General features: G+C 32.7%; 1 protein-coding gene across 1 annotated transcript; it reads right to left on the bottom strand.

Moving 5' to 3' along the window:
• Positions 1-991: 991 nt before the first annotated feature.
• On the bottom strand, positions 992-25,010 carry LOC110991557 (ras-related protein Rap-2b). The gene is made up of 3 exons (XM_045630211.1): positions 24,855-25,010; positions 9,527-9,959; positions 992-1,641 (listed from the first exon to the last, which is right to left on the bottom strand). The coding sequence occupies exons 1-3, from the start codon at positions 24,941-24,943 to the stop codon at positions 1,318-1,320; spliced, it is 846 nt and encodes a 281-aa protein (XP_045486167.1). The 5' UTR covers positions 24,944-25,010; the 3' UTR covers positions 992-1,317.
• Positions 25,011-25,307: the final 297 nt, after the last annotated feature.

Genomic DNA, 25,307 nt, shown 5'->3' with positions numbered 1-25,307 from the left:
AGATTCAGTAGGTACACACGGGTTATCAGACCAGTCAATTGTCAAAAAGTAAAACTACAGATCGTAAAGATATCAAACATAACCTCAAAAACCATGTTTGCAGTTTGCACTGTACTTACGAATAAAACCTTTTAAAATAATTATACCACAAGGCTTTCTCTGTAATAAAAATGTATTAGAGAAATACCTGATCTGTTGGACTTGAAATAAAGTATACTTCTTATTAATAAACATTGTAAACAATCAATAAAGGCACATACTTACTTAAATACATATATAATGAGATCGCAATAAAAGCAACTGAAATTACTTGATATTTTTTATTAAATCATATATTTGTATAATTATATATTTTCTAATTGGTGTTTTTATCTTTCGATTTCAAATTAATTTAGTTTTAAACCTTTCCAGACCACATACAGATATAGTTGTAAATAACTAAATAATTTTTTTGACCTTTTTTTGTAATTTAACGAATACTTATTATATTCAAGTTGATAGGCTCAGGTCTCTAACTTGGCTATAATATGATTCTCTTTTGTAAAACACGGGTTTCACATCTGTGAAATTTATTCTAAGTACAGCTGGAAGGCTCCCGTCTGTCAGATACAATACGCTTGACATGCGGACGTCAGAATCAATTCTTAATCGCTGATTACTAAAATTCACTAGGTATAACATATGTGTATAAAGATTACTTTTATATACTAAAAAATAATTCAGTTTTGTTTTTATTATTGTACAAATTGTGTTGTTAAAGGGTGAAGGTTAAAATTAACAGTGTAAAGTTTCAAACCAATGAATTAATTACATTGTCACGCCTCTGTGGCGTATCAAATTGACAGATCCTTTGTGTCGCGTTTAAATGCGCAGTTCTAATGATTTTGTAAAATTGTTATTTCTCTTTATTTTGGCTTGTAAAATTTGCGCATTTCATTCGCAGGTAGCGATTACATAATATATAAGTTATTGTGCGTCTTATGTACTGTAAATAATGTTAGATATGATTGTATTAATTCAGCCATTTGTTCTTTGTAAATTTGAAGTGTAACTAAAATCAAGAGATGTTTATTTAAATGTTTTGAAATAATATGAAATATCTGATTATAAAATGATACAAACTTAAATCTTTAAGTAGCCTTGTACACAATACATAAGAGTCTATATCTTACTGAATAAAGTCCTTTCATTAGCATAATATGTTTTATATTTAAAAATAGAATTCACGGTACTTATCAAGTTATTTCGGAAATGCATATTCATTCTCATGTAATCACAACATTTAGAAAGATTGTCTTCTACTTAATTAAATTACACTTAAGAAATTGTACAGGAATTGCGTTTACTGTTCGCGTTTCTTTCCCTAATTTGTTGAAGGTGCGCGAGCTGAGCGGGGGAAGGTACATGGGGAGCATTAGAGGAAGAGGGGCTGGCAGCCGAGCCAGGTGGACCCTGGGGTCCAGTGGGCAATGATTGCCGCCGTCTTCGCCGGAGCGCGGGCGACAAGTTGTACTTCACCTTAGCCTGCACCAGAAGCTCTTTGAAGATCTGAGACACGTTCATATTATCCTTTGCCGATGCCTCCACAAAACCATTCTCCCAATCCACGGTTACAACGGACTCCGTTGTGTGAAAGTCGACCTGAAATTAAAATAATATTATACACACTGAATCGAATTTTGTGTAATTTTAACTACTCTTTTGTCTCTTTTTGTCCAATTATGATGAAAGACAGAGAACTTTACTTTAAACGATGCAATTAGACTTTATTAAAATTTATGAATGGGGTAAGATTCCATACTGCTAGCGTAGGAATATACTATTACAAGAATTACATTAAATTCAAATTCATTTATTCATATTTGTAACACAATGTACACTTGCATCTAATTTTACATTTACTGCCAGTTCTCAAATCATGTGCGTAGAACGGGAGGGAAGAACTGAAAATAAACTCTCCGCCACTCTAATCGCCAAGTTTTTGTTTTACATAACGTTTGTAAGAAGCTTACTCCATGTTTCACATGACATTATAACTATAAGTAAAATACCAATTAAAGTATATGTTAGGTATATGTAATAAATTAATTTAACGTTATACCGTAATTAAGGACTAACGATTTATTGCCTTAAGTATAAATGTTCTTAAGGGTCGCATTCCGCCTGAAATCTGACAAGATAAACGTGACAAATGAAGGCTTGCGAACTTTCAGCTTTAATTATGATGTCTGTGCCGTGAAGTGAGATACGAGGGATTTGTTCAACTTCATTATACTGATGTCGAGTCGATGTTTATTTTTTTATTTGAGATGACGTTGCCAGGTGTTTTCAAAAGGTCTAAGGGTGCCGGGGGCTTATCTTAAATTTGGTTAAATATAATTGGAAATTTTACTGTGTTTATTATACACTAGCTGAACTGGCAAACGTCGTTTTGCCATGTACATATATCATTTATGGTTATTGTGCCTCACTCGACATAGATAGGTATAGTGTGTCGCGGACTTTTTTGTAGGTATTTATAAGATCTACAGTTACTTAGAACATTTTATGGTTCTATCTTTAATAGTTTAGGCAGGGTACTCAAAATAAGTAACGTTTTTGGTTGATTTTTTACACCTTGTGTCCGAAAAACCCTAATATCTTACGGAACCCTATTTTTGTTCAAAATTAAATATAGCCTATATTACTCGTGGATAATGTAGCTTTCGAATGGTGAAAGAATTTTTAAAATCGGTCCAGTAGTTTATGAGCCTATTCAATTCATACAAACAAACAAAAAATCAAACCTTTCCTCTTTATAATATTAGTATAGATTGTTCAAAATTAAATATAGCCTATATTACTCGTGGATAATGTAGCTTTCGAATGGTGAAAGAATTTTTAAAATCGGTCCAGTAGTTTATGAGCCTATTCAATTCATACAAACAAACAAAAAATCAAACCTTTCCTCTTTATAATATTAGTATAGATTTTTTTTTTTTTTTTTTTTTATTTATTTGGTGCACAAAACACATTATAATCTTTACAAAAATAAACTTAAAACTAATAGTTATGAACAGGATTCTAATGTAAAACCATGTGCACACTGCAAAATTAATGTTACATCAATAAAAGGCTCATAACTAACAAAGGTAACATAGTAAAAAAAAAACAATAATAATAATAATAATAAGTTCCTCGACACCAATTTAACGTAACGTTAACCAGGACCACAAGGGTCAGCACTTAACCTACGATGGAGGATGTCTTTAACGACACTAATGAATTTATTGATGTTGCGACAGAATATGTCCACAAGTAAGTGGTTGCTCTTTGCCATCTCGTTATATTGACGAGCCATCCTGGTCAAAGGGTTGAAAAAAGAGATGTTATTCTTATAAGTTTGAAGGGAAAATAAATTGACTTCGTTAGCTCTACGGGCACTAAATCTAATGTTAAGGCTAATGTGAGCTAGTAGTTCGGGAGAGTCTATAATGGAGTGGGTGATTTTGTAAAGGTAAACTAAGTCGAAGACTATGCGTCTGGATTCTAATGGTTGAACTTTAAATTTCAGGAGTCTATCGCAATAATTTAAGTTAGACCGGCCAGGTTTTATACGATAACATAAAATTCTGAGAAATTTCCTCTGAATTCGTTCAATATCGTCAATGTGCACCTTATAATTCGGCGACCATATTGGACTACCGTATTCTAATATACTTCTTACGAGGCTGAAGTATAAGTACAAGGTGCTACGAGGATTTTTAAAACCTTTTGTGGATCTAAGAATAAAACCCAGTAGATGGTTTGCTTTAGACGTGATGTGACTATAGTGGGCACGGAATGAAAGCTTGTCATCGAACAGGATACCTAGGTCTTTTGCAACATCTGATCTGTTAACTAATTGACCATCTATGACGTAGTTCCATACGATTTTGTTTCGTTTATTAGTAAACGATATGACAAAACACTTGTCTATATTTAAATACATGTAGTTCGTCTTGCACCATAGTGATACGGTATTGATATCACGCTGTAATGTTAAGCAGTCATCTAAATTAGTAATAGAAGTAAATATTTTTAAGTCATCTGCATATAAGAGACAATTGCAGGACAGTTGTTGAATAAGGTCATTAATAAAAACTACGAAGAATAATGGCCCTAAGTGGGAACCCTGAGGTACTCCCGATGTAACTGCGATAGGTGCAGAGATGAAGCCCTTTAACGCAACCAACTGAGTTCTAGAGTCTAGGTATGAGCAGATCCATCTATATAAACTGCCGTGGATACCATGTGACGCTAACTTATGACAGAGCAGATGGTGATTTACTTTGTCAAAAGCCTTAGAGAAGTCAGTGTAAACAGAGTCAACTTGGCCACCTGTGGCAAACACTTGACAGAGATAGTTTTTGTATTCCAGAAGGTTAGTGACCGTAGACCTGTTTCTAACAAAACCATGTTGCTTGTCTGAAAGAACAGGCTTAAAATGACTGAACAGATGAGTATACATCACTGACTCAAATAATTTAGCAGCGCAAGATAAAATACTTATCGGTCTATAGTTTTTACAATTGGACTTATCACCACTTTTATAAATAGGTATTATGTGGGCAGTTTTCCAGCGCTTAGGAAACACACCACTAGTTAACGATTTATTAAAGAGAACACATAATGGAATGGACAACTCCTTTCCGCAACTTTTTATGAAAATAGGAGGCAGAAGGTCAGGACCCGCCCCTTTGTTAATATCCAAACTATCTATTTTACGTTTGATATCTGTTACCGTAATAGAAAAGCCAGATAATATATTAAAATACGTGTTATTTACAGCACCAGATTGGTCAGTGTATATAGTTTTATTAGTTTTATCGTCAAAAACTGAACCAAAGTATCGCGAAAAAAGGTCACATATCCCCTGACCGTCTGTCTCAGAAGTATTTTCAAGTGTCATGGTGTGAGGCACTGAAATATGGCCTTTACGATTATTCACAAATCTCCAAAATGATTTTATGTCCTTGGCCAACGAGTCCTCGATGGATGCGATATACTTGTCGTAACAAATCTTGGTAAGAAATTTGCATCTCTCCCTCAGCAAAGAGAAAACGTCGTAATCGCGGGGATTCCCAAACCTCTTAAACCGTTTATGATATAAGTTTTTTTCTTTATTACATTTAATTAAGGATTTGCTGTACCAGACTGGATAAGATGAGAATTTGCTACAACAACTTGGTGTATTTCTTGATATTATTTCAAATAAAAGCTCATAAAAAGCTTCGGTGCACTCATCAATACAAGGGGACGATAAGATTTCGGACCAGTTCACAGACTGGAGTTCAGATTTAATGTTTTCAAAATTACATTTAGCAAAATTAAGCCGTTTAATGTTAGCGCGTTGAAGCCCTTTAGAAATCTGAATCGGAGAAAGAGTAATCAAAATTGCGGGATGATTTTTATCTAACAAACTTAATGCAAGTGTTTCATTGACACTTATACAATCTATATTAGAAAGCACCAAATCCAACAAGCGAGCGTTTGCATTTGTGATAAAGTTATGCTGTTTTAGATTACACAGTGACATTAATTCATTTAGTAGAAGGAGCTTCTTACTCGGGTTAGGGGAAATTGACAGAGAGGGATTAATCGAATCAGAGTAATCAGGTGTGTTAAAATCACCAATTAATAAGAAATTATCCAAAGGGAAACGATTAAGAAGTAAATTTTGGCAATGGCTATAAAAGAGTTCAAAATGAATTTTACAAATATAGATTACAAAATGAATTTTTAATTTGTTGTTTGAGGAGAACAAGTGCTCCTACCTTTGCAGATTTAAATAGTGTCAAAAATAATAAAGTCAGTTTAAATACATAAACTAAATACTGTATTTGTATATATATGTTCTTTCTTGGTTATCCTTACTTTCTTCTCCCCCTCAGGCCTTATCCAGCCTTTTTCCAAATTTCAGTATCCGTGGCTCTCTCCCTCCATTCGCTTCCTGCTCAATGTTCTATGTCTTCTATCCACCTACTTTAAGAGCACCTTCTTCTCTTTCTTCCTCTTTGTGCTTCCATATATTTATCTTTGAAGTCCACATTTTATCTGTGCGTCATGCTATATATCCCATCCTCTTTTTAGGGAATATTTTAATAATGTATAGTTACTGTAGTTATAAACGCAAATTTATACATAAATCACTAGAAATGTCAGGAAAGTGTAAATAAAAGTTTGCATTAATATCCTTTTTTGTATATATGTATAAAGTAAGTAAGTGTAAGTATTCGAGACAATATTTGATTCATCCTGATCTCGGCTCCCTTTCCCTATACAAAGGGAGTTACAGTTCGCCATAAGTTAGTTATTTGAACAAATGAAACCGACGAGACGAAGCGTCCGTGCGGAAGACACAAGGGATTGGATATTGGTAAGTTAGTACTACCCTATTACTGCTGCCACAGTATAAACTACACTCACTGCATCCGTTTGCATTTCCTAACCCGATCGCAAACAAAATATGTTATTTGCTACCTCGCAGTTTACTTAGCGGAATATCGGAATAACTTTACTAATGGTTTAAGTCAATACCGCTTTTAAACGTATGTAATCGTGTAAACACATAAACCTGAATTAATATAAATGTCACAACTACGTGTAAGGTTAACTAAGGCTATAAAAGAGAATGCCAATGAATTTCGTTTGTTTTTTTTTCATTCATAAACGAAGTTTAGAGCGCCGCCATTTTGAGGACTTTTTGCTGCGTATCAAGGATTATGTTAATAATAATGTCAGCCATGATGAAAGTGTATGAAGCAAAAGAGGTATGTCAGAACAGTAGCAAGCAAAAAGTAAAAAAAGATATACTATTGGCAATTAATTCTCAAGAATAATACGAATAAAACACCGTATGACCTAGTCAAGCGGTGTCATGGATGGAAAAGATAAAATGCGGCGGAGCGGAGAAACCTGAAGAATCTCAAGTGTTCAAAAATATTGTTTTACGTGAATAACAATATATTTAATCAATGTCAAACAAAATCTTAACAACTTATTCGTGTACACAGGATGTCCAAAACATAGCCACAGCCATTTTTTGTCTATCTTCCTAAGTTTCTCACAAAATTTTTATACTTTTGCCATAATATAATTTAATTTCAGCTTAAATATGGTATGGTAAGTATTCTTTTTCCTTTTCATAATCTTTGAAATCTCTCCTATTCTTCGTTATTCTAGTTGATCCTTGATACATAACAATGTAATAGTCTTTTAAAATCCATTATCTATTATGAACTCCACAATAGCACAGAGCACAATGCATGAAAAATATTTTAAATATTCTTCATTTTACTTTTACTTATTTTTTTATTACTTACTTATTTTAAATTAAATTTTTTCAAACACATACATTACACATATTTCCACACCCACCACTCATACATTAGTTTTATTTAGTATTTAATGAACTGAAACTTCTTTATCGGCGTTGGAAAAAAATTACCGTCACATTTTTCGGTTACGCGTCACATTTTACCGTTACGCGCCAAATATTTGTGTTTATCTAAGTATATATTAATATCATCGTCGATATGTTTAAAGTTATGTTATTGTATACAGTTTAGTTTTACTTTTATATTGTTTGCGACCTTTTACTATTAAAGTGCTGTTCACACTAATTAACTAAGTGCACTACACATTATTAATATATCGATCACGTGAAAACGTTACTCGAAGATTGATAAAAATTATGTAGTGTAGATGAATAACATTTAACAACACATTTCTCTCATAGAACACGGTACCATTGACAAAGTGTTGAAAAATTTACAATTGTAATAGCTGAAAGAATACGATACATCATATACATCATCATCAGATAACATCTATTTCCTGGTGTAGACAACCCATAAATAAGTTTATGTTTCACTTCTTATTTGTTAGGGCACAACTGTTAGGATCTATTAGGTTGTTAAGAACTCACCCTTTCATATTTATCTAGTGCAGCTTGCTAATATACTTCATATAGTATATAGATATTTATTAAATTATAATTTAAAAAATAGTTTTCATAGTTCACTGGCTGGTAAGCTTTACACTTGTCCTTCGAGCCGGATGAACTAGATTTGAAATGCTCATCACCCTGTTGTGACAGAACAAAATATCTGCTTTCATCTTTGTCTGGCTGGCTTGCTTCTGTGATTTCTGTTCGGTCAATCGTTTTAGAAGTCATCTTAGTCTCTCAGATTCCCCGATCTTTATGAGATCCTCTTGGCGGATATTATAGGATTTTTATGTATTTCCTTCTTTCTAGTTATCTTATTTATGGGCACTTTAGCGTACGATGTTGCAACACTCTTAGGAGACAAATGCTTTAAAGCCTCTTGGTGATGCAGTTCCATTAGTAGTAGTCGTTTGCGCGACGTATAAACATCCAAGCTGATAAATTAAATTAAGAATATTGTCTATATTGGTGTCAGAATATACAATAAAATATGTATTTTTATGTAATGTATATAATTGTAAGCTATAAAAACATGACTTGTAAAACTCTCCAAACTTATTACATAATTGTCCATCCTTACAACATCCTAATCTGACAATATCTATATTAAAAATCCACACCAATGTTATAGGTCCCTCGAAAATGGCCTGAAGTGTTTTAGAGAAAAGGATGTAACAATCTAAGGCTATGCGGCTTTTTTGCTCGACTTGGTGGGGCGCGCCCCCAGACAAAAGGCAGATAAGTAAAATAAACTAATTAGCACTTGTTCCAATGGTGTAGGCAAATCTGTGAGGAAACCGGCATTCTTTAAAATCTTACTTTATCAGTAAAAGAAGACCTCATCTCCTCCAAGCTATAACGTTGCATCGCCCGCATTGAATAATACTCTTGGGACCGAACTATATTGTTGTTTATCAAAAATTCACTGTCGTATCAAAAAGCGTGTTAGCGTCAACAAATCTGGCTTCGTGCATTTCCATTTCGATTGAAAATTCAATTTATCCAATGAATGAACTGCATCAAATACTATAAATAACTGCGATTTAAAGCTTAGTTGGGACTGCGATAGAAAAAGCGATTAAGAAAATTCAATTTAAAATTGAAGTGTTTAAAAGCATTTAATGTTAGATTCTCTTTCACTATAGGTACTTGTTTTTAATTAAGCAAAATTTGAAGATAACTCTCTAAATAAAATATTTTTTTAATTTATATTACGAGAGAATTGTGAACAATCTTTGATTTACGGATAGAAAGTAGGTTCTTAGTTACATAATTAAATTACATATTACTTAAATAATTATCTATTTAGATAATTATTTAATTAATATGTAATAGTAATATGTAACTAAGTTTAAATGCGTAAATACGCTTTTAAATATGTAAGTGTATATTATATGTGTACAAATTTTACGGAAATAACCTCGTATTGCGATGGTTTTATTTAAATTCTTCATCAATCATCAGAATCCGTTTTCACTTCACAGCGTGTTAATTACTGAGTACTGAAGTTTCACAATTCTAGTCTATATGATAAAGCATCTTAACCTATAAACTAACCTGTCTCTCACCAGACTCAGCCATATCCACCTTATTCCCCACCACAACGATCGGAACAGCCGTGCTCTCCTTCGTCTCGTGTATCTGGTCTCTCAAAGCCCGCACTTCAGCGAAACTATCCAAATCAGTTATGTCATAGACTAAAATGAACGCGTCCGCCGATTGCATGGACAGGGCGCGCATAGCTGGAAACTCATACGCCCCAGATGTGTCCAAAATGTCTAAAGTTAGTCTAACTCCCGCCACGTTGAAGTCGCCATGATGCATTTCCTCAATTGTCCTTTTGTATTTGGGCGAAAATGTCCCATACAGGAATTGAGATATCAGAGATGATTTTCCAACTTTCGCCGCTCCTAAGACGACGATCTTGTGCCGGACAGCGTTGTTTGTTAAGTTGCTATTGCTGCCTGCTGTGTGATCCACTTTTTCAGGTCTGTAAAAAAGAATAACAATTTAATGAAGTTTAATGTCCGCCATACAAAATCTTAACATAAAATTAATTTCGGGAATCTTATAGCTAAATAGCACCGTTATGTAATTAAATTTTATCCACACGAGAGAGGAGCATAACCGTAATTAAGTAGTGGGTAAGTTAACCGTGAGGTCGTAGGTTCAGAGCGATCAATATCGAATCTAGCAGTCATACAGTTAAAGTTGGTCAGAGAATCCAAAATCCTATATGTCTTCATTATTTAGATGACAAGAATCCCAGGATGTTTAATGTCCCGTTTCGTTATTCTACAAATGGGCGTTTTTTGCCATTAATGTGGGCCAGCTGTCCTCCGAAGTATTTCTGAATTAACAGGATTAAAGAAAAGAGCGTACTTATTCTTAAAGGTAACGCACACGCAAACCTTCTGGCATGAGGGCGTCCATAGGCGGTGGTTTCTATTTAAGATTTAGTCTGTGACTAAATCTTTACTGATGCCAGTATCACAGTCTTTTATAACCTCATGATTCTAAGCCAATTTTTAACCAAGAATAAAAGACTTTAATTGTTACAATTCGTCAAAATTGTGGTTACTTTAAAATTTAAGTTATGTGAGCTTTTAACGCTGAAAGTTCCTGCAAAAATAAAAGTTATTTTAAGTTGGCTTGTTGCCTGCATGTCTGGGAAATGGAAACTAACGGTTAGATTCGCAACATCCTGTTGTTGGATTAAAGTAGATCTGCTTGTATTAAAACAATTACCAGTAAAGTATGCTCGGGATACTTTAAACAAACTTATTTTCTACGAGTTATATATTCTACTGAAGGAGTTAAATTTACCCTACTCAACCCTGAAATTGTGTGATTGAATCAGGGCTATGAACTAATAGAATGATCTTTCTATATACGGAATTCATTTTTACGGTAAAGGAAAACATACAATGACCCAAAAATCGAAGGCATTTGTCAGGCATAGTAGATAGTATATATTAAGAAAATAAAATGATCACGAAATTGATGTGTACAACAGGAAAGTTGATGGGCAATTGTTTTTTCCATGGAATTACATAAAAGCGAAGGTACGATCAAAATCGTTTTTGCTAGCCGATTTTAATCATTCGTAAAAATACTCTAACATTTAAAATTAATACTGAATCTTCAAACGTGTGTATTCAAATTATTAAAACATAATTTTGAATGAAAACATAATTAATTAAGCAGACAACATTTAAATATAAAAAAATTAGGGTAATTATGTCGTAAATCTTTGTTAATGTAATTTTTAGACATTGTCATGCTGATTTAAAAACATTGTTTGTTTAAAAACAATGAAAACAATTTACTATACCAATGTAGTATATATTTATGTGTGTATGTGTAGGTTGTTATGGAGAAACTGGAATCTCGATAAGTAGCTTTTACTTAAGACGCTCCCTAAATCTAATATATAAACACATTTTTATTTACTTAAAAATATATCTTAAGAAGCTAATACTACAATTAAAATTCATAGATTAATTTGTGATGAAATGACTTTGGTGTACCAGAAATTAAAACGCTTTGTGAAGTTCGGTGTTTTAAAAAAGCTGTGTTAACCCAGTAGGCATCTTTCAATTGTTTTCAAAACGTCGTGGGTTCAATCATGTGTACTTAATGACTTTTCTTTCATAGTTCTGTTCTATTTAGAACTCTTGTATAAGGAGACCTAACGATACGTAGACCAAAAAAGTGGCGATATGCGCCAGATACAAAGAGAACAGTGCTCCAAAATAATTAGTAACAATACAGAATACCACCTTGACATTTGTGCCATATTCTTGCAATGAATAAATTATTATTATTATTAGAAAAATAAGATTATTATCTAGTTAAATACTCTACCGGATGAGCTGATACGTTCGTGTCTGCGAATCTGGAGAAAATCATCAAGAAGGTGTACTTATTACCTGCTTAAACTAACTTGTATGATACTAAGCAGTTTCACTTAAATTAAAGCTAAATCAATATCCGAAACAGTCGCCTACTTCCTAATTCAGTAAATTAGTAGACTGATTCTCCTAAATTCCATTAAATCAGCTGTTTACACAAACCTTAACACACATAAGGTCACTAATTATCAAATAGACCCATTTAATTAGCTAACTAGCTACCTTTTTGCGGAAAATTTAATCCCTGAAGGCGACCCACGTAGACTTAATGTCTACATTGTTTTAGGGAATATAATTGGGAATAGGAATTAATGATAATTTTGGAAAGTATGTTTTTTAGTTTTATGAGTAAGACATATTAATCTTTTATGCTTAAATATAACCGTTTATATGATATAAGTTTTGAAAATCTAATCTTAAAAGTTAACCGTCGTACAATGTAAAAATTAAGTTATAATTTTATTTATATTTTCGCAAAATTTCCAGTGTCGCTTTACCAGCCTTCCTATCTTCTGTCCATAGTTCAGCAAATCTCATAAGTCAAATTTTAAGGGCATCCCCTTCAAACTTTGAGATTGCTGGCTTGGAAGAAGCTAGAAACGCTTTCTTAATTGCATGCCCAGGTCAAAATTTTCCATTTTCTCTAAATTCACAGAGGAGCTGGGACGACATAGACAGTAAAATGACTTATGACAATCTTTTGAGCCGTAGTACAGGTTCAGCACGTGCTAGGCTTTTGGCCGTGGGTACGCATGAGGCCGGCTATTGGCTTCACGCTTACCCTTCGTCAAATACAGGAACATTTCTTGAACCTGACACGCTCCGAATCGCAACCTGTCTGCGGCTTGGGGTACCGGTCTGCGCTCCTCATACTTGTCCCTGTGGCAGTGATGTCGACAAACTAGGACATCACGGACTATCATGTCAAAAAAGTGCTGGCCGCTTCTCGAGACATGCCGCACTCAACGATATCATACATCGGTCCCTTGCCACCGTCAACGTGTCTAATCTACTTGAGCCGACTGGAATTGCTAGAGACGATGGCAAGAGACCGGACGGTATGAGTTTGATTCCATGGAAGATGGGTCGGGTTTTGGTATGGGATGCCACCTGTTCAGACACACTGGCCCCTTCCAATCTTCATGGAACTAACAAGAGAGCTGGTGCGGCTTGTGATGCGGCTGAAAAAGCTAAAGTCTGCAAATACAGGGGTCTAGGCTCTGAATATGATTTTGTCCCATTCGGTGTCGAGACCCTTGGTCCGTGGGGTCCTAGCGCATTAAAGCTTTTTAGGGAATTATCAAAAAGGTTAGTCGACATCACAGGAGAACGAAGAGCTGGCAGCTACCTCGCACAAAGAATTAGTCTAGCTATTCAAAGGGGGAACGCTGCTAGTATCTTCGGAACCTTGCCTAAAGGGACTCCTTTTAATAATATTTTTTAATAATTAAATTTTAAGGTAGTTATTAGATATATTTTTAGTTTGTAATTGTATATAAATATTTATTGTAATCAATGTACAACAAAGTAATAAATACTATATTGTCAATTTCAAAATATTTTATATACTACATGTTTATAATTATTTGACTGCATTGGTCAAGTTTTATTAATTTATTTCCTATTTTTCAGTAACTTAATAGAAAAATAAATCTATATTTTTTTATAACTAATTATAAATAATGCAATTCTCCAGTGTATACTGGAACTAAATATATAAATATATAATTTACTTTGAATACGCTCGAATATTAAAGCACATGTTTTTCTTGCGGGACCCACATCATAGAGTTAAATTCTTCTAACAAGTGTATTATCCAAGGCCATTATCTCAACATTATACAAAGTTATGAACCTATTTAGTTAAAACCTATTTTAATTTTCAAATGCTGTATTGTATACTAATAATTATTTATATATTGATTCAGATTTATTACAACGATTTTTCAACATACCTACCGTAACTTTGTATTTGACGTTCTTACTGAGATTTAAGATTCTATTATGATATATTCATTTTTATTTTGTGGTTGCTGTTTTATATTTTCCCTTGCTAGCTTGCTTATGTTCTAACATAATTGATGTATTATATTTGTGACGTCATATTTTTTATATAATTTTATATATACACGATGTTTTAGAACTTTTAAACAAATAATCTTTAATTTTAGATTATCTTACTTTAGTTTAAGGTTTTTTCCCTGTAGCAGTGTGCTTTTACCGGTAAAAGCATTTCTTCGCAGTATTGCGATACTTATACGACAAAGTAGGAAAGCTTTGGGGTCACCGGTACTTTGTACCAGGCCAACTTAAACCTATATTTAGCGCCTGTGCACTTAAACTTCACGGCCAAAGTGTCTTTGTCCAAATGGAAGACAAATATAATAATAATGTCAGTGTGACCTCTAAAATCATTGTACTTTATTACGCTGTTATCAGATGCCCGCTGTAGTGTCGCCGGCTTATCAGCGCAATCACCGATCAATACAAACCTCACCTGTCACACTTACCTCGACAAACATAAGTCGAGTAGATATTACAAAAAGTTATACCTGTGTAATTGTCTCTTCCTTACTTCATCAGTTTTGGTAACACGAAAACCGAAAGTTGGGATAGCGATATCGGATGATAAATGGAACAGAAATGCGAAGGATGAAACTGTGTGGTATTCCACCTAAATCAAGGAACCTAACAATATAGCCACCGATTGATCCTTGGCCCTAATAGGCAGGTATATTATTACCGGTTGAAATTTTTTTTAGCGCTCTGTTAGCAAACTATACACAACAACTGTACAAACTCAATCAAAATTACGTAAAAAACGTGTCTTGCTATTAGTTCAAACAATCGGCGCATAAAACTGTAACAGATTATGCTTTCACGTTAAAAACATTTATTCATTTAGGTAACACAATGTACACTTATGAATGTCAATAAAGAAATACATTAAATGCTTAATGCTCCTAATTTTACGTTCGCAGCCAGTTCTCAAATCAAGGGCTTAGTACGGACGAGAAGAACTCTTAGTAAACTCTCTGCCACTCTTTTTAATCGTCAAGTTTTTGTTTTTACACAATGTCTGTAAGGAGCTGCAGCCAGTACACCATGTGACATCTTATGTAATTAATAGTTAATTAATAATAATAAAACTATAAATATGTACTTTAATGACTGAGTGAGATTCACACTCAAAGTATAGTAAACGTGACTCTTGTAAATACACTGCAAAGTACTGGCAATAACAGAAAAAGTTATTAAATGTTTTCGTCGAGCACTTTTTTCGAGATCATATAAAAAAATGGGTGGAGCACGATGTACAGACTCGTATATGGCGAGAGAATGGCGTTGAGGAATTTGCTACCACGGCTAACAAATAGGCTACCCGAACAGATACTAGATAGCCTAACGCTAACCAACATAAACTCTAAATTTAAAAAATATATATTTTTATTTGCATTTGTCGCGCTCCTAAACAAGACTGCCATGGTTACATTAATACTAACCACAGAGGTTTTCTAATGTAACATACTGCGATATTTATATTGTTTTGTACAAAAATAATAAAAATTATTAAGGCAAATGTACTTTAACTTATTAATTTGAATTCAAAACTGTCCCAGTTAATCAGTGCCTCGTCTGAACAGTTTCGTTATAAACTACACAAATTTCATACGTGTTTGTGTTGCGTTTTTGTGTGTGTGTTCGAGACGGGTATAAAATAATTCCTACTATTCAGAAGAGTATACACGAAAGATCATACATACTTGAGTTGTGATTAATCATATAGCGAGAGGAATACACATGTGTGTGACCATCTTTATAACATTATGGGGCTTTATAACATCAACAGATCCCAAAACTTTTCCAATAACAGTAAATGTATTCTCAGACCGAAAATAATTTATAAATTCATAATGTGTCAAAGCGAATTGTGTTTGCATTTACAGAATGGGCGATACAATATCCCCATGCCATTTACTTTAATATTATCCAATTTAACTTACGAAGGTTCTAAATGAGGATTAAATAAAGTATATAATTTATTAATTTAAAATACACAGTCTTCATAAATTCCCATAGTATTGCCAGGCTATGAAGACATTTAATAATTTGGTAATAATAAAAATGTTGAAATTATTTTGTCACACAAAATGTTATTTAAAATTGAAAATTAATAAATAGACAATCACTATAAAGCTTGGTCCCTGTGGCAGTGTACCTTTAACGCTGGCAACATTTCCTCGCTATATTGCGATACTTATTCGTTAAGCGTGGAAAACACCAGCCTAAATTATGTTATATGTATTAACAGTCAAGCTAAGAAGACCAAAAGCAAAAGTATATTATATTTTTTTTGTAAGTTAAGACTATTATAAATATCAAATAAATTAGACAAAACATTGACGGTGAAACAATATATAAATATGTCAGAAATTATGTAAAAAGAGAACATCAACATCATCGTCATTTCCTTTATTAGATTGGCAACACCACGTACAGGTTGTAAATTGTCAATGTGTCAAAGTCAATTTGTCGGTAGTGCGTTGAACGATCGTGAGTTCGTACGTATCGTGATAACTATCTGGCTCATATTAATCGCTTAGAATCCACGACAAATATATATCTTGATATAACATTAGTCGATAACACGGGTATATGTAAGTATTGATGTCGAGTCAGGCATATCCTAAATGACCTTTGACAAAAAGACGCATATTTTAAAACGTCGGTATGCTGTCAAATGTGTTCAATTACATTATATTTTACTTTTCGTTCATTAATGAAAAGTCATTTAACATAAAAGCCTCATAAATATAAGCCTTTTTATTCTAATTGGATTGGTCAATAGGCCAAATTTTCAAAGCTCAGTTCAAAAGCTTCAGAATTCTGCTAAAACGATCAAAAAGATTTTTTAAAGTTTCAAGAGCCCTCTATGGGAGATTTTCTTATATCTGTTGCATATTGAAATAATTATCGTATTTAATTCTATTTCGAAACGCTTCAGTTATTATTTCTACTATTATTTTTTGAGGTGATACATATGATAAATTATAAATTATATTTTATTAAGTCATAAAAGCGTGTAAAATAATTTCTACATACCATCATTTATTCAACGATTTAAACGTAAGCGTCGTTTGCTATAGTCTATACGCATTTGAGTACTTTTGACATAGTCTGTGTTTCATAAGCGCCAAAAAAAAATGATTCTCTTAATACATTATAAGCCTTGTAAATAAATATTAAATACAAATAAGACTTTTTTTACATTCCAGTGCTAATCTACAAACATACATTAAAAGTACCCATAATTCAGTTTCGATCTAAGCTTAACAAGCCAAAAAATTGCCGTAATAATTCACCCAGAAGTTTAATAAAGAACCGGTTTCTTGTAATATTTGTCACTCAACATTTTAAGATCTTTAGTAGTTTACATAAACTAATATGTAATTATGTCAGTAATCATAACAATCATTTGTACAGTATTTACAATTTCTTTAACTTATGTAGGTAATAATAAAAAATTTAAATCCCCATTCAATAAGTTATTTAATACAAACTAGTCGTGGTTGAATTATTTTGTTTCTAAATAAAACTGGCGTATACTTGTCATCATCTTACTATGAGAAACGGTAGGTAAAAATAGTATCTAAACGTCCAACACTTTACGGTGATAAAGGTATAATATTAAAAGTAGGCCTGGCAGGTCCATTTTAATGGAATACCTTAACATCTGTCGTTGGAACGAGCCGATTCAGAAATCTCAATGAAAACAATAAAATTTTACGACATTGCCCTTAAGTGAATTAAGTTGGCAATAATCTCCGAATATAATGTTATAGGTAATTCCGAGACAATTCGCAATAGAAAACGACTGTTACAATATAGAATTTACGATCGAGACGTTTTATTTATCAGTGGGCGGTCCCATATTAATTTTATTGAGCCATCGGAGGGCAATCGAAGATCGTCACGCACCATACTTGTTCATCGTGTTAAGTTTGCCAATCTTATTTAGAAACAATATAATAATTAGTTTGGGTAAACTATAATTGAAAATGACAAGTGTTTGTCCAAACAGGTCCTTAATAAAACTTCTGGATGAATTATTACCACAATATTCGCTTGTTCAGCTTAGACCCAAGACTGACCTCTGAACCCGGGACTACCTTTATTTTTAATGTGTTTTGTGGGGTCTTTCTGTCATAACACAATTTTAAAACCCCGAACGATGCCACATGCAACAAATAAATACTGAACTAAAAATAATATAAAATTTAATTAGTTAATTATTTTGTGTCAGCCATTTTGTGATTTTACTAGTATTAAATTATTTTTAAAATAAATATGTACATTTTTTAATTTAGGTTTCTTTTGTTTTATTTATTTAACATCATTACCGACTTAAGATGATCGTCTTAAATTTTATATGGATTTGAAAATGAGTTGCGGAATTGGCTTCAAACCTGTGGTCCTATGTTCGAATCACGGCTGTTTTATATATATTATGTATTATATATTTCTAGGAGCTGTTATACCCTTATACCATGTAAGAGATATGGCTAACCTCTTGACTATCTAATATGCTAAGTAAACAAAAGGAGAGCATACAAGCATACCAAGCAGGAGCAGGGTCAGCCGTTTGTCAGTGTCCATTATGGTTGCACCTCTGTTTCTTAATTACTATTTCTAAATAATTAATTTTGTTTTTAAATAGATCATTTAAAGCATCTGTATAACAGAGCCCATTTACTGTATACGCTGAAGAAAAACATCAGCGTACGACGTACTTTAGACCCATACTCGCACGGCCTATGTCAGAAGGCTGATCACCTCCTTGCCTATTAAAAGAAACAATTAACAACAATACAGAATTCAGAGGAAAGATTCACACTGTTTTTTTTCTTTCATTCCGGATACATTTAATAATAAGGTATATTACATTTAACCAATAAGTTCTAAAGTGGTTCTATTGAATTAATAACAGGTAATTACGGTTGGCAGAATCCGGCTTAAATTAATATCATTATTAAAGGATAGAGGGTGACCAGAGTTTAATTTTAACTAGATCCCAGACTAAGAGGCTTAAAAACCAATTATTATCAATGAAGACTTTTGATGTTATACTTATCTTAAATATATCAATGTCTATGAAAATAATTAAGTTTCTTGTGTGTATTAATATAACTAAGTTTGAACTAGTTTATGTTGTATCTTGTACCTTTGTTTAAGAAACTCAAAATGTAGTCTCTTCTCTTCTATTTTAGAAATGTCCTTTTTTGTTCAAAAAACCATAAATATTTTTAATTCAACGGAAATAGACATCTGTCGAAGTAGACGAGGGGAGAAATTGGCTATGCCGAAAATGTATCTATAATTGAATACGAAAAACATCTTTTATACAAAGCAAGCAATATAGCAATCAGGGTTTATAATAAATTACGAAAAATGTTAAAATATATAATTCATATTAATTTGATAACGTAATAATCAAGTAAATATTTTGTCACGACAGACAAGTGATGTAAGTGTGTATGACACCTATTATTTAAAAGTAATTTAAAATGTATTATTAATTTATAATAAAATTTACAATATTCTGAACACATACAAAAAGAGAACTAAAACTTATTTTACAAGTCTTATACAGTTGTCAGACCATTTCTGGGGCCACCGGTACTATCTACCAGGCAATTTAAATCTTTATTATTTACTGTATTTATTTATATATTGTCATTTAAAGCATTTATTATTCTTATTACTAATATAGCACACGACTATATATACAAAAAAACTCATTTTACACGTCCTTAAGAAATAAAAAGTGAAATAAACAATTTTAATAGTCTTTATATAAATGGACGACAATTACTGGTTAAGGATGGATGACATTTGATCGTTTATTAACCCTGACAATTCGTAATGCTGACTCATCTTTGAAAACATTAATATCGGATGAATAGCCAATGATAAAGCGAACAAAAAGGGTGTGGCGGGCTTTAGGTTAAAAGCTTGCTTTTTATTACTACATTATATGTTTACATTTTGACTAAAAAGGAAACATTACTGTAGTACAGTAAGGGGTTACCTCCAGAGTCGAGCGTAGTGCTAAGTACGACGACTATTTTGAGGGGTAGCTCAAAAAAATATTTGATTTTATGTAGAACATCAATTGTTTTATTATATAGATAATGTAGAAAAGGAGAGATCGGTTTATGTATATGTTTTTACATTTAATAAGCTTAAAATAAAGAGAGAATGAAATACAGAGCAGTGTTGGCTTTCTTTGTTGAACTCTCATTAACATTCGCTCGAATGGTGAAGGAAAACATCGTGAGGAAACCGAAATATTAGATTGACAAATGATCATGAAGCATATAAATAAATCTAAGGCCTAGACCTAAAAAGCTGGCCACTGGAAAGACTGTCTTTTGAATGTGCTAAAAAACCGGCAACGCACTCGTGAGCCCTCTGGCATTGAAAGTGTCCATGGGCGGCGGTATCACTTACCATCTGGTGAGCCTCCTGCCCATTTGCCCCCTATTCTATAAAAAAACCTAGGGAAAGTTCTTATAGAAACACAATTCATTGTTCTTATACTAGAGCAAACATAGTAAGTATTTGTGACAGATGTTTCGTTTAGTTTGCATAAAGGCGCAAAATGGTACACGCTACCGTTTTTACTCAAACAGATGTGTGCTTAGTTTCAACAAATTTCAACTTTACGCCATTAAAATGTTCTGTTAAATGTTCAGAACCAGTATAGTACTCTCAACCAGATTTTCCTGTCTATGAACGCAATTGTTTTTCTAAAACAGATTGCGAACGGGCAGAAGACAATCTGATGTTAAGGATATGGACACTATCGGTCAGAGGGTTCGCGAGTGCGTCGCCGACCTTTTAAGAATTAGTACGCTCTTGTAGAACCCTAAGAAGAATTGTTTCAGAAATAGTGTGACAGCTGGTTCCACATGATGGTGCGCGGCAGAACACAGTAGGAAACGTCGTAGGAAAACCGATTTAGTAACCTAACCTATAACTGAAACATTGATTAAAGAATCAGATTGGTATCTAAACTGTTAATATTCTACATCTAGGTACATCTGTTAATAGAAAAAGGTAATATAAACTCTTGATGAGCCTAACAATGTCTTCAATGTGTCGAACATAAATATCTGAACAATCTTATCTATCGTAAAACCAATTCTTTCCTATTAATCTATATATCCGACAATACGATTGCTTTCAATACCATACCGGCTTATAACGCGATGTCCATGCCCTATATAACGTGGTATTTCCCTTCTATAATGCGGTGATTTCTCCAATTATAATTATATAGTGTGAAAGTACAAAATTTAGTTTGGCGTACCTTTTTACCTGTTTCAAGTATGTAACTTTATAAAATGCGTGTTCCTAGTTTTTGAATTGTTTTGAAAAGAAGGTTGTACTCCTACAACGCGATTTACCATATAGCACCGGTTCTATCGCGTTATACGGAGGTTTACTATACTTTATCAATCCCCTACTGGTGACTATGATATAAAATATTAAATATTATAATTAAATATTTAAATTAATTGAAGTAAAATCAAGTAAATTACGAAACAAAAGAACGTTTTAGTATCAAAGGCTCATGTCAAACGCATGAAATATAAACAGTGAAGTGAAATTTTCTTAACTTTCCTTTCGTACGTACATCATACAAAGCAAAGGAAAAACTTTAATAAAGCTCGAAGGATCGCTAAGCTTCAGCTATGGCGTAAATAATATACAATTTTAGACATTTAATATTATTCTGAGCTACAAAAGCTTTACTATGCACTAAAGCTGCATGTAAGACACAGTGTATAAACTATAAAGCACTGAGACTATCAATTTAGGTTTACACGTAATGAATTCAGAATTTAGACAAATATTCAAATGTATTGAAATTGGATATATATTTTCACATGAATACATTTTGTCCTTAATACATTTGTTCGCTTATTATCCTTCGATTATGTAAATTCCCGCCAATTGAATTTGCACAGATACTATAAATGTGAGCAGAAAATATACGGGTTTTGAATCTGTTTAAATACTTTTTACAGAGAGAAAAGATAAGACGTACATTTGTTTGGGACATGATAAGATAATTATGTATTGCCATGTTTATGAGAGATAGATATCTTTTATATTAAAATAAAAGGAGTTTTTCTTTTGTTAAGGAAATTTTCTACAGAAGGCTTTTCGAATTACTGTGTGCCTTTAAGAAAATTATAATGATGTAACAATATCTAATATATGGAGAAACAACGTGTCGCCTTTTAGACTAAATAAGGAGGTTTAAGATTGTCTAACTCGACTTGACAGTAACACATATCTTCTTTTAATTTTTTAAAACCAACCGTTATCAACCCCCGTTGACACGCAGTTGACTTTTTCGACGACAAGCCAGTTTTTTCATAAAAAAAGGCATTGATGTACAACCGGGAATCGAACCTATTGAAACGACTTTAGGCACTAGGCTAAAAGTGCTCACTAATTTGTTTTTTAAATTAAATATAAATGATTGATATATATATCTACATATAAATGTTAATTAATATAAATAATAAATAGGTAATTCAATTATACAGGTTTTCTGCTAGCCTAGCCGTTAGTAACTATTATGTGTTTAGTAAATTTCGATTATAAAATCATTGGAATGCACACGACATGAGTTGAACATCTGAAATTCCTGCCGCGGGGTTATTAGCATTACATTAAATGACAACGTTAATTACATGCGGTTTCGCTATTGTAGTGTTAAATTGTATTAATCTGTTTTTTAATTAGATAAAAACAGAAATGAGATAAACAGAAAAAATATAATTGACCCTCTACGAACGATTAATAACTGATAACAATGTTAAGATGGTATCTAAACACAAAAATTGATTATATCCATTAAGACATCATTTTTAAATCGCATACATTTATAATCATTGCTGAATTTCGTTTCGATCCTAGGCATTAAATAATAGAAGATTTTAGTTCTAGTTAATATTAACCACTCGGATACAACGACAGAATATCACTACATATTATAAAACAAAGTCGCTTTCTCTGTCCCTATGTCCCTTTGTATGCTTAAATCTTTTAAACTACGCAACGGATTGATGCGGTTTTTTTAAATAGATAGAGTGATTCAAGAGGAAGGTTTATATGTATAATAACATCCATTAAATAGTGGAGAAGTACTGTTATTTTTGTGGTTTCTAATGTGATGTCGTAAATAATTACATTTTTTTCCGCTTACATTGCAAACGCAGGCTGAACCCTACGAGTTTTATCAAAATAATGTACTAAGTATTGTACACATTGAAAAGGTCTACAGAAAAGTCCGTGATGGTATGTGTCTATCTTATGGATAACCCACATGTTGTACATTTTATATGCAACGTTCACAGATTTTCTGTAGTGTATTAAGTATCAGCATTGCACCCATGCGAAGCCGGGGCGGGTCGCTAGTAATCAATATAATGAAATGTTAACAAGTAACAAATGATTGCAAAGTAACAGTCAAAGAGAGTGCCTACGTCTGGCTATACTCTCGGGGCTTGATTCCGTCGATTTAGAAAATCGCCACGCTTCTAAAACCAAGAAAGCCTCAGTGAGCAAACTATACAGCCTTTGTTTGATTGGTATTCATTGGTAAGGGAAACTATGAGCTGTACTTAAAGATATTAAATAACATCTAAACCCGAACTAAAAGTACTAATAAAGCTTAAATATAACAATTATTTTTGAGGAAATCCCAAAAATACGCTCGATGGAAGCTAGAGTTAGATTTATAATAATAATAGTTTCTCTGTGGGTCTTAAATTTCTACATCTGTTTCATTGAAAACGTTTTTATAGGCAAGTATACTATATACAAGATGGAATAAAAGGAATAGCTGGGAAGGATTGAATTGGAGATGGTGGCGAGGATGAGACACAAATGAAGGAATTTTGAGGAATTTTGAATTTTGACTAATATTAAACAGTATTTTGTACTTGAATACAGGTTTTTTTTATTATTGTTATGTTAGTGTATTTTTTGTTATATTATACAAAATCTTCTTGTAGAATCCTTCTATTTAAAGATTTGCCTTGTAGGTTTTAAAGAGCAATATTAATATAGTTTAAAGTTAATATATCCATGCTATAAAAAATACCGTGCACCGGGGTGCAATAAATCAATTTAAAGCTTGTGTTCACATTTTTATAATACCTTACACATGACAGCGTTAATTATAATGCACTCATGCACCACTTGTTATTAAATTAATAATTCATGTATGTCAGTTTTACATCAATTTATTCCGATTTTATAGAACATTTTACATTTGGACTGTATATTTAAAATTAAAAAAAAGTCACATATTTCTGAACAATTAATAAGTCCACATATTGTTAAAATAGTAAAACTTATAACTACGTTGGTAAAATTATTAAAACCTTTTAAATATTCAATTTATAAGTCTACATTTGAGACACTAGGTAGGTGCATGGCCATGTATATGAACCCAGTGTCTCAAAACAGCACATTCGGGCATATTTGCTATTTGGACCGCTATTGGCAGGTTAATCAAACTTGCTATCTATAGAGATAATTATGTATATCATATTATCACGATACAAAATGTCATATTTCATCGATCTCACACCTGCTCCAACTATAAACCAGCTATGGAAAAAGACCGAAGATTGAATTTGCATTATAAATGTCATAGAAAATTAAAATAATTGCGTTTTAGTAAGTAAATGAAGGCGTCATTTTCTTCACTATCGTAAAATGCATAAAAAAATTACTTTTAAATAAATAATTAAAATTAAATACATTAAGTAAAGACTAATTTAAACCATTGTTACATCTAAGAATCTAGCTACTATCTTAAGCGTAGCAAGATCGTAGAAGACGCTACGAGACGTAGACGCATAATGTTAATTCATAAAAAATACCTCTGAGTTTTCCTTTCTTCGTCGGTGTCATCTTTCATGAACGAAGGCTGTAAACTGAATCTACGGCGGAATTGGTGGCGACCTTTCATCTTTGAAACACTTAACACATACTAATAATTCGAATGTTTTTGTACCGCGACACACGTGCGCACTCCCGACTTGTCGAGCACTGAATGCCGCCTGTGGCTCGACCAGCTCCCTGCTACGCAGCACTACGGTACGAAAAATTAAATCTAAATTACAGCAAGGATTATGGACCTCCTTTCTACTTAGTTAAATTAATACAACGCTGTTTACGTCTAGTACATAAAATATATATAACGTAAAAAGAACAATTAACTTTGTGGTAAATCTTGTTTAATTTTAACTAAATGATTATTATTAGATAAATTAGGCAAAGCCATTAAGGAGATACAGTCCTGTTAAACAACTATTTATTGATTGAAAAGACAA

Source organism: Pieris rapae, chromosome 11 (genome assembly GCF_905147795.1).
Source record: "Pieris rapae chromosome 11, ilPieRapa1.1, whole genome shotgun sequence".
Lineage (NCBI taxonomy): Eukaryota > Metazoa > Arthropoda > Insecta > Lepidoptera > Pieridae > Pieris > Pieris rapae.
This window is presented reverse-complemented; position numbering and strand designations above follow the sequence as displayed.

Coding starts and splice junctions, on each gene's coding strand:
- LOC110991557 (XM_045630211.1), bottom strand. CDS start 24,943: ATGAAAGGTCGCCACCAATTCCGCCGTAGATTCAGTTTACAGCCTTCG. Junction 9,960..24,854: donor GAAGAAAGGAAAACTCAGAG/GTATTTTTTATG, acceptor TCTTTTTTACAG/ACCTGAAAAAGTGGATCACA. Junction 1,642..9,526: donor CTGAGTCTGGTGAGAGACAG/GTTAGTTTATAG, acceptor TTTTAATTTCAG/GTCGACTTTCACACAACGGA.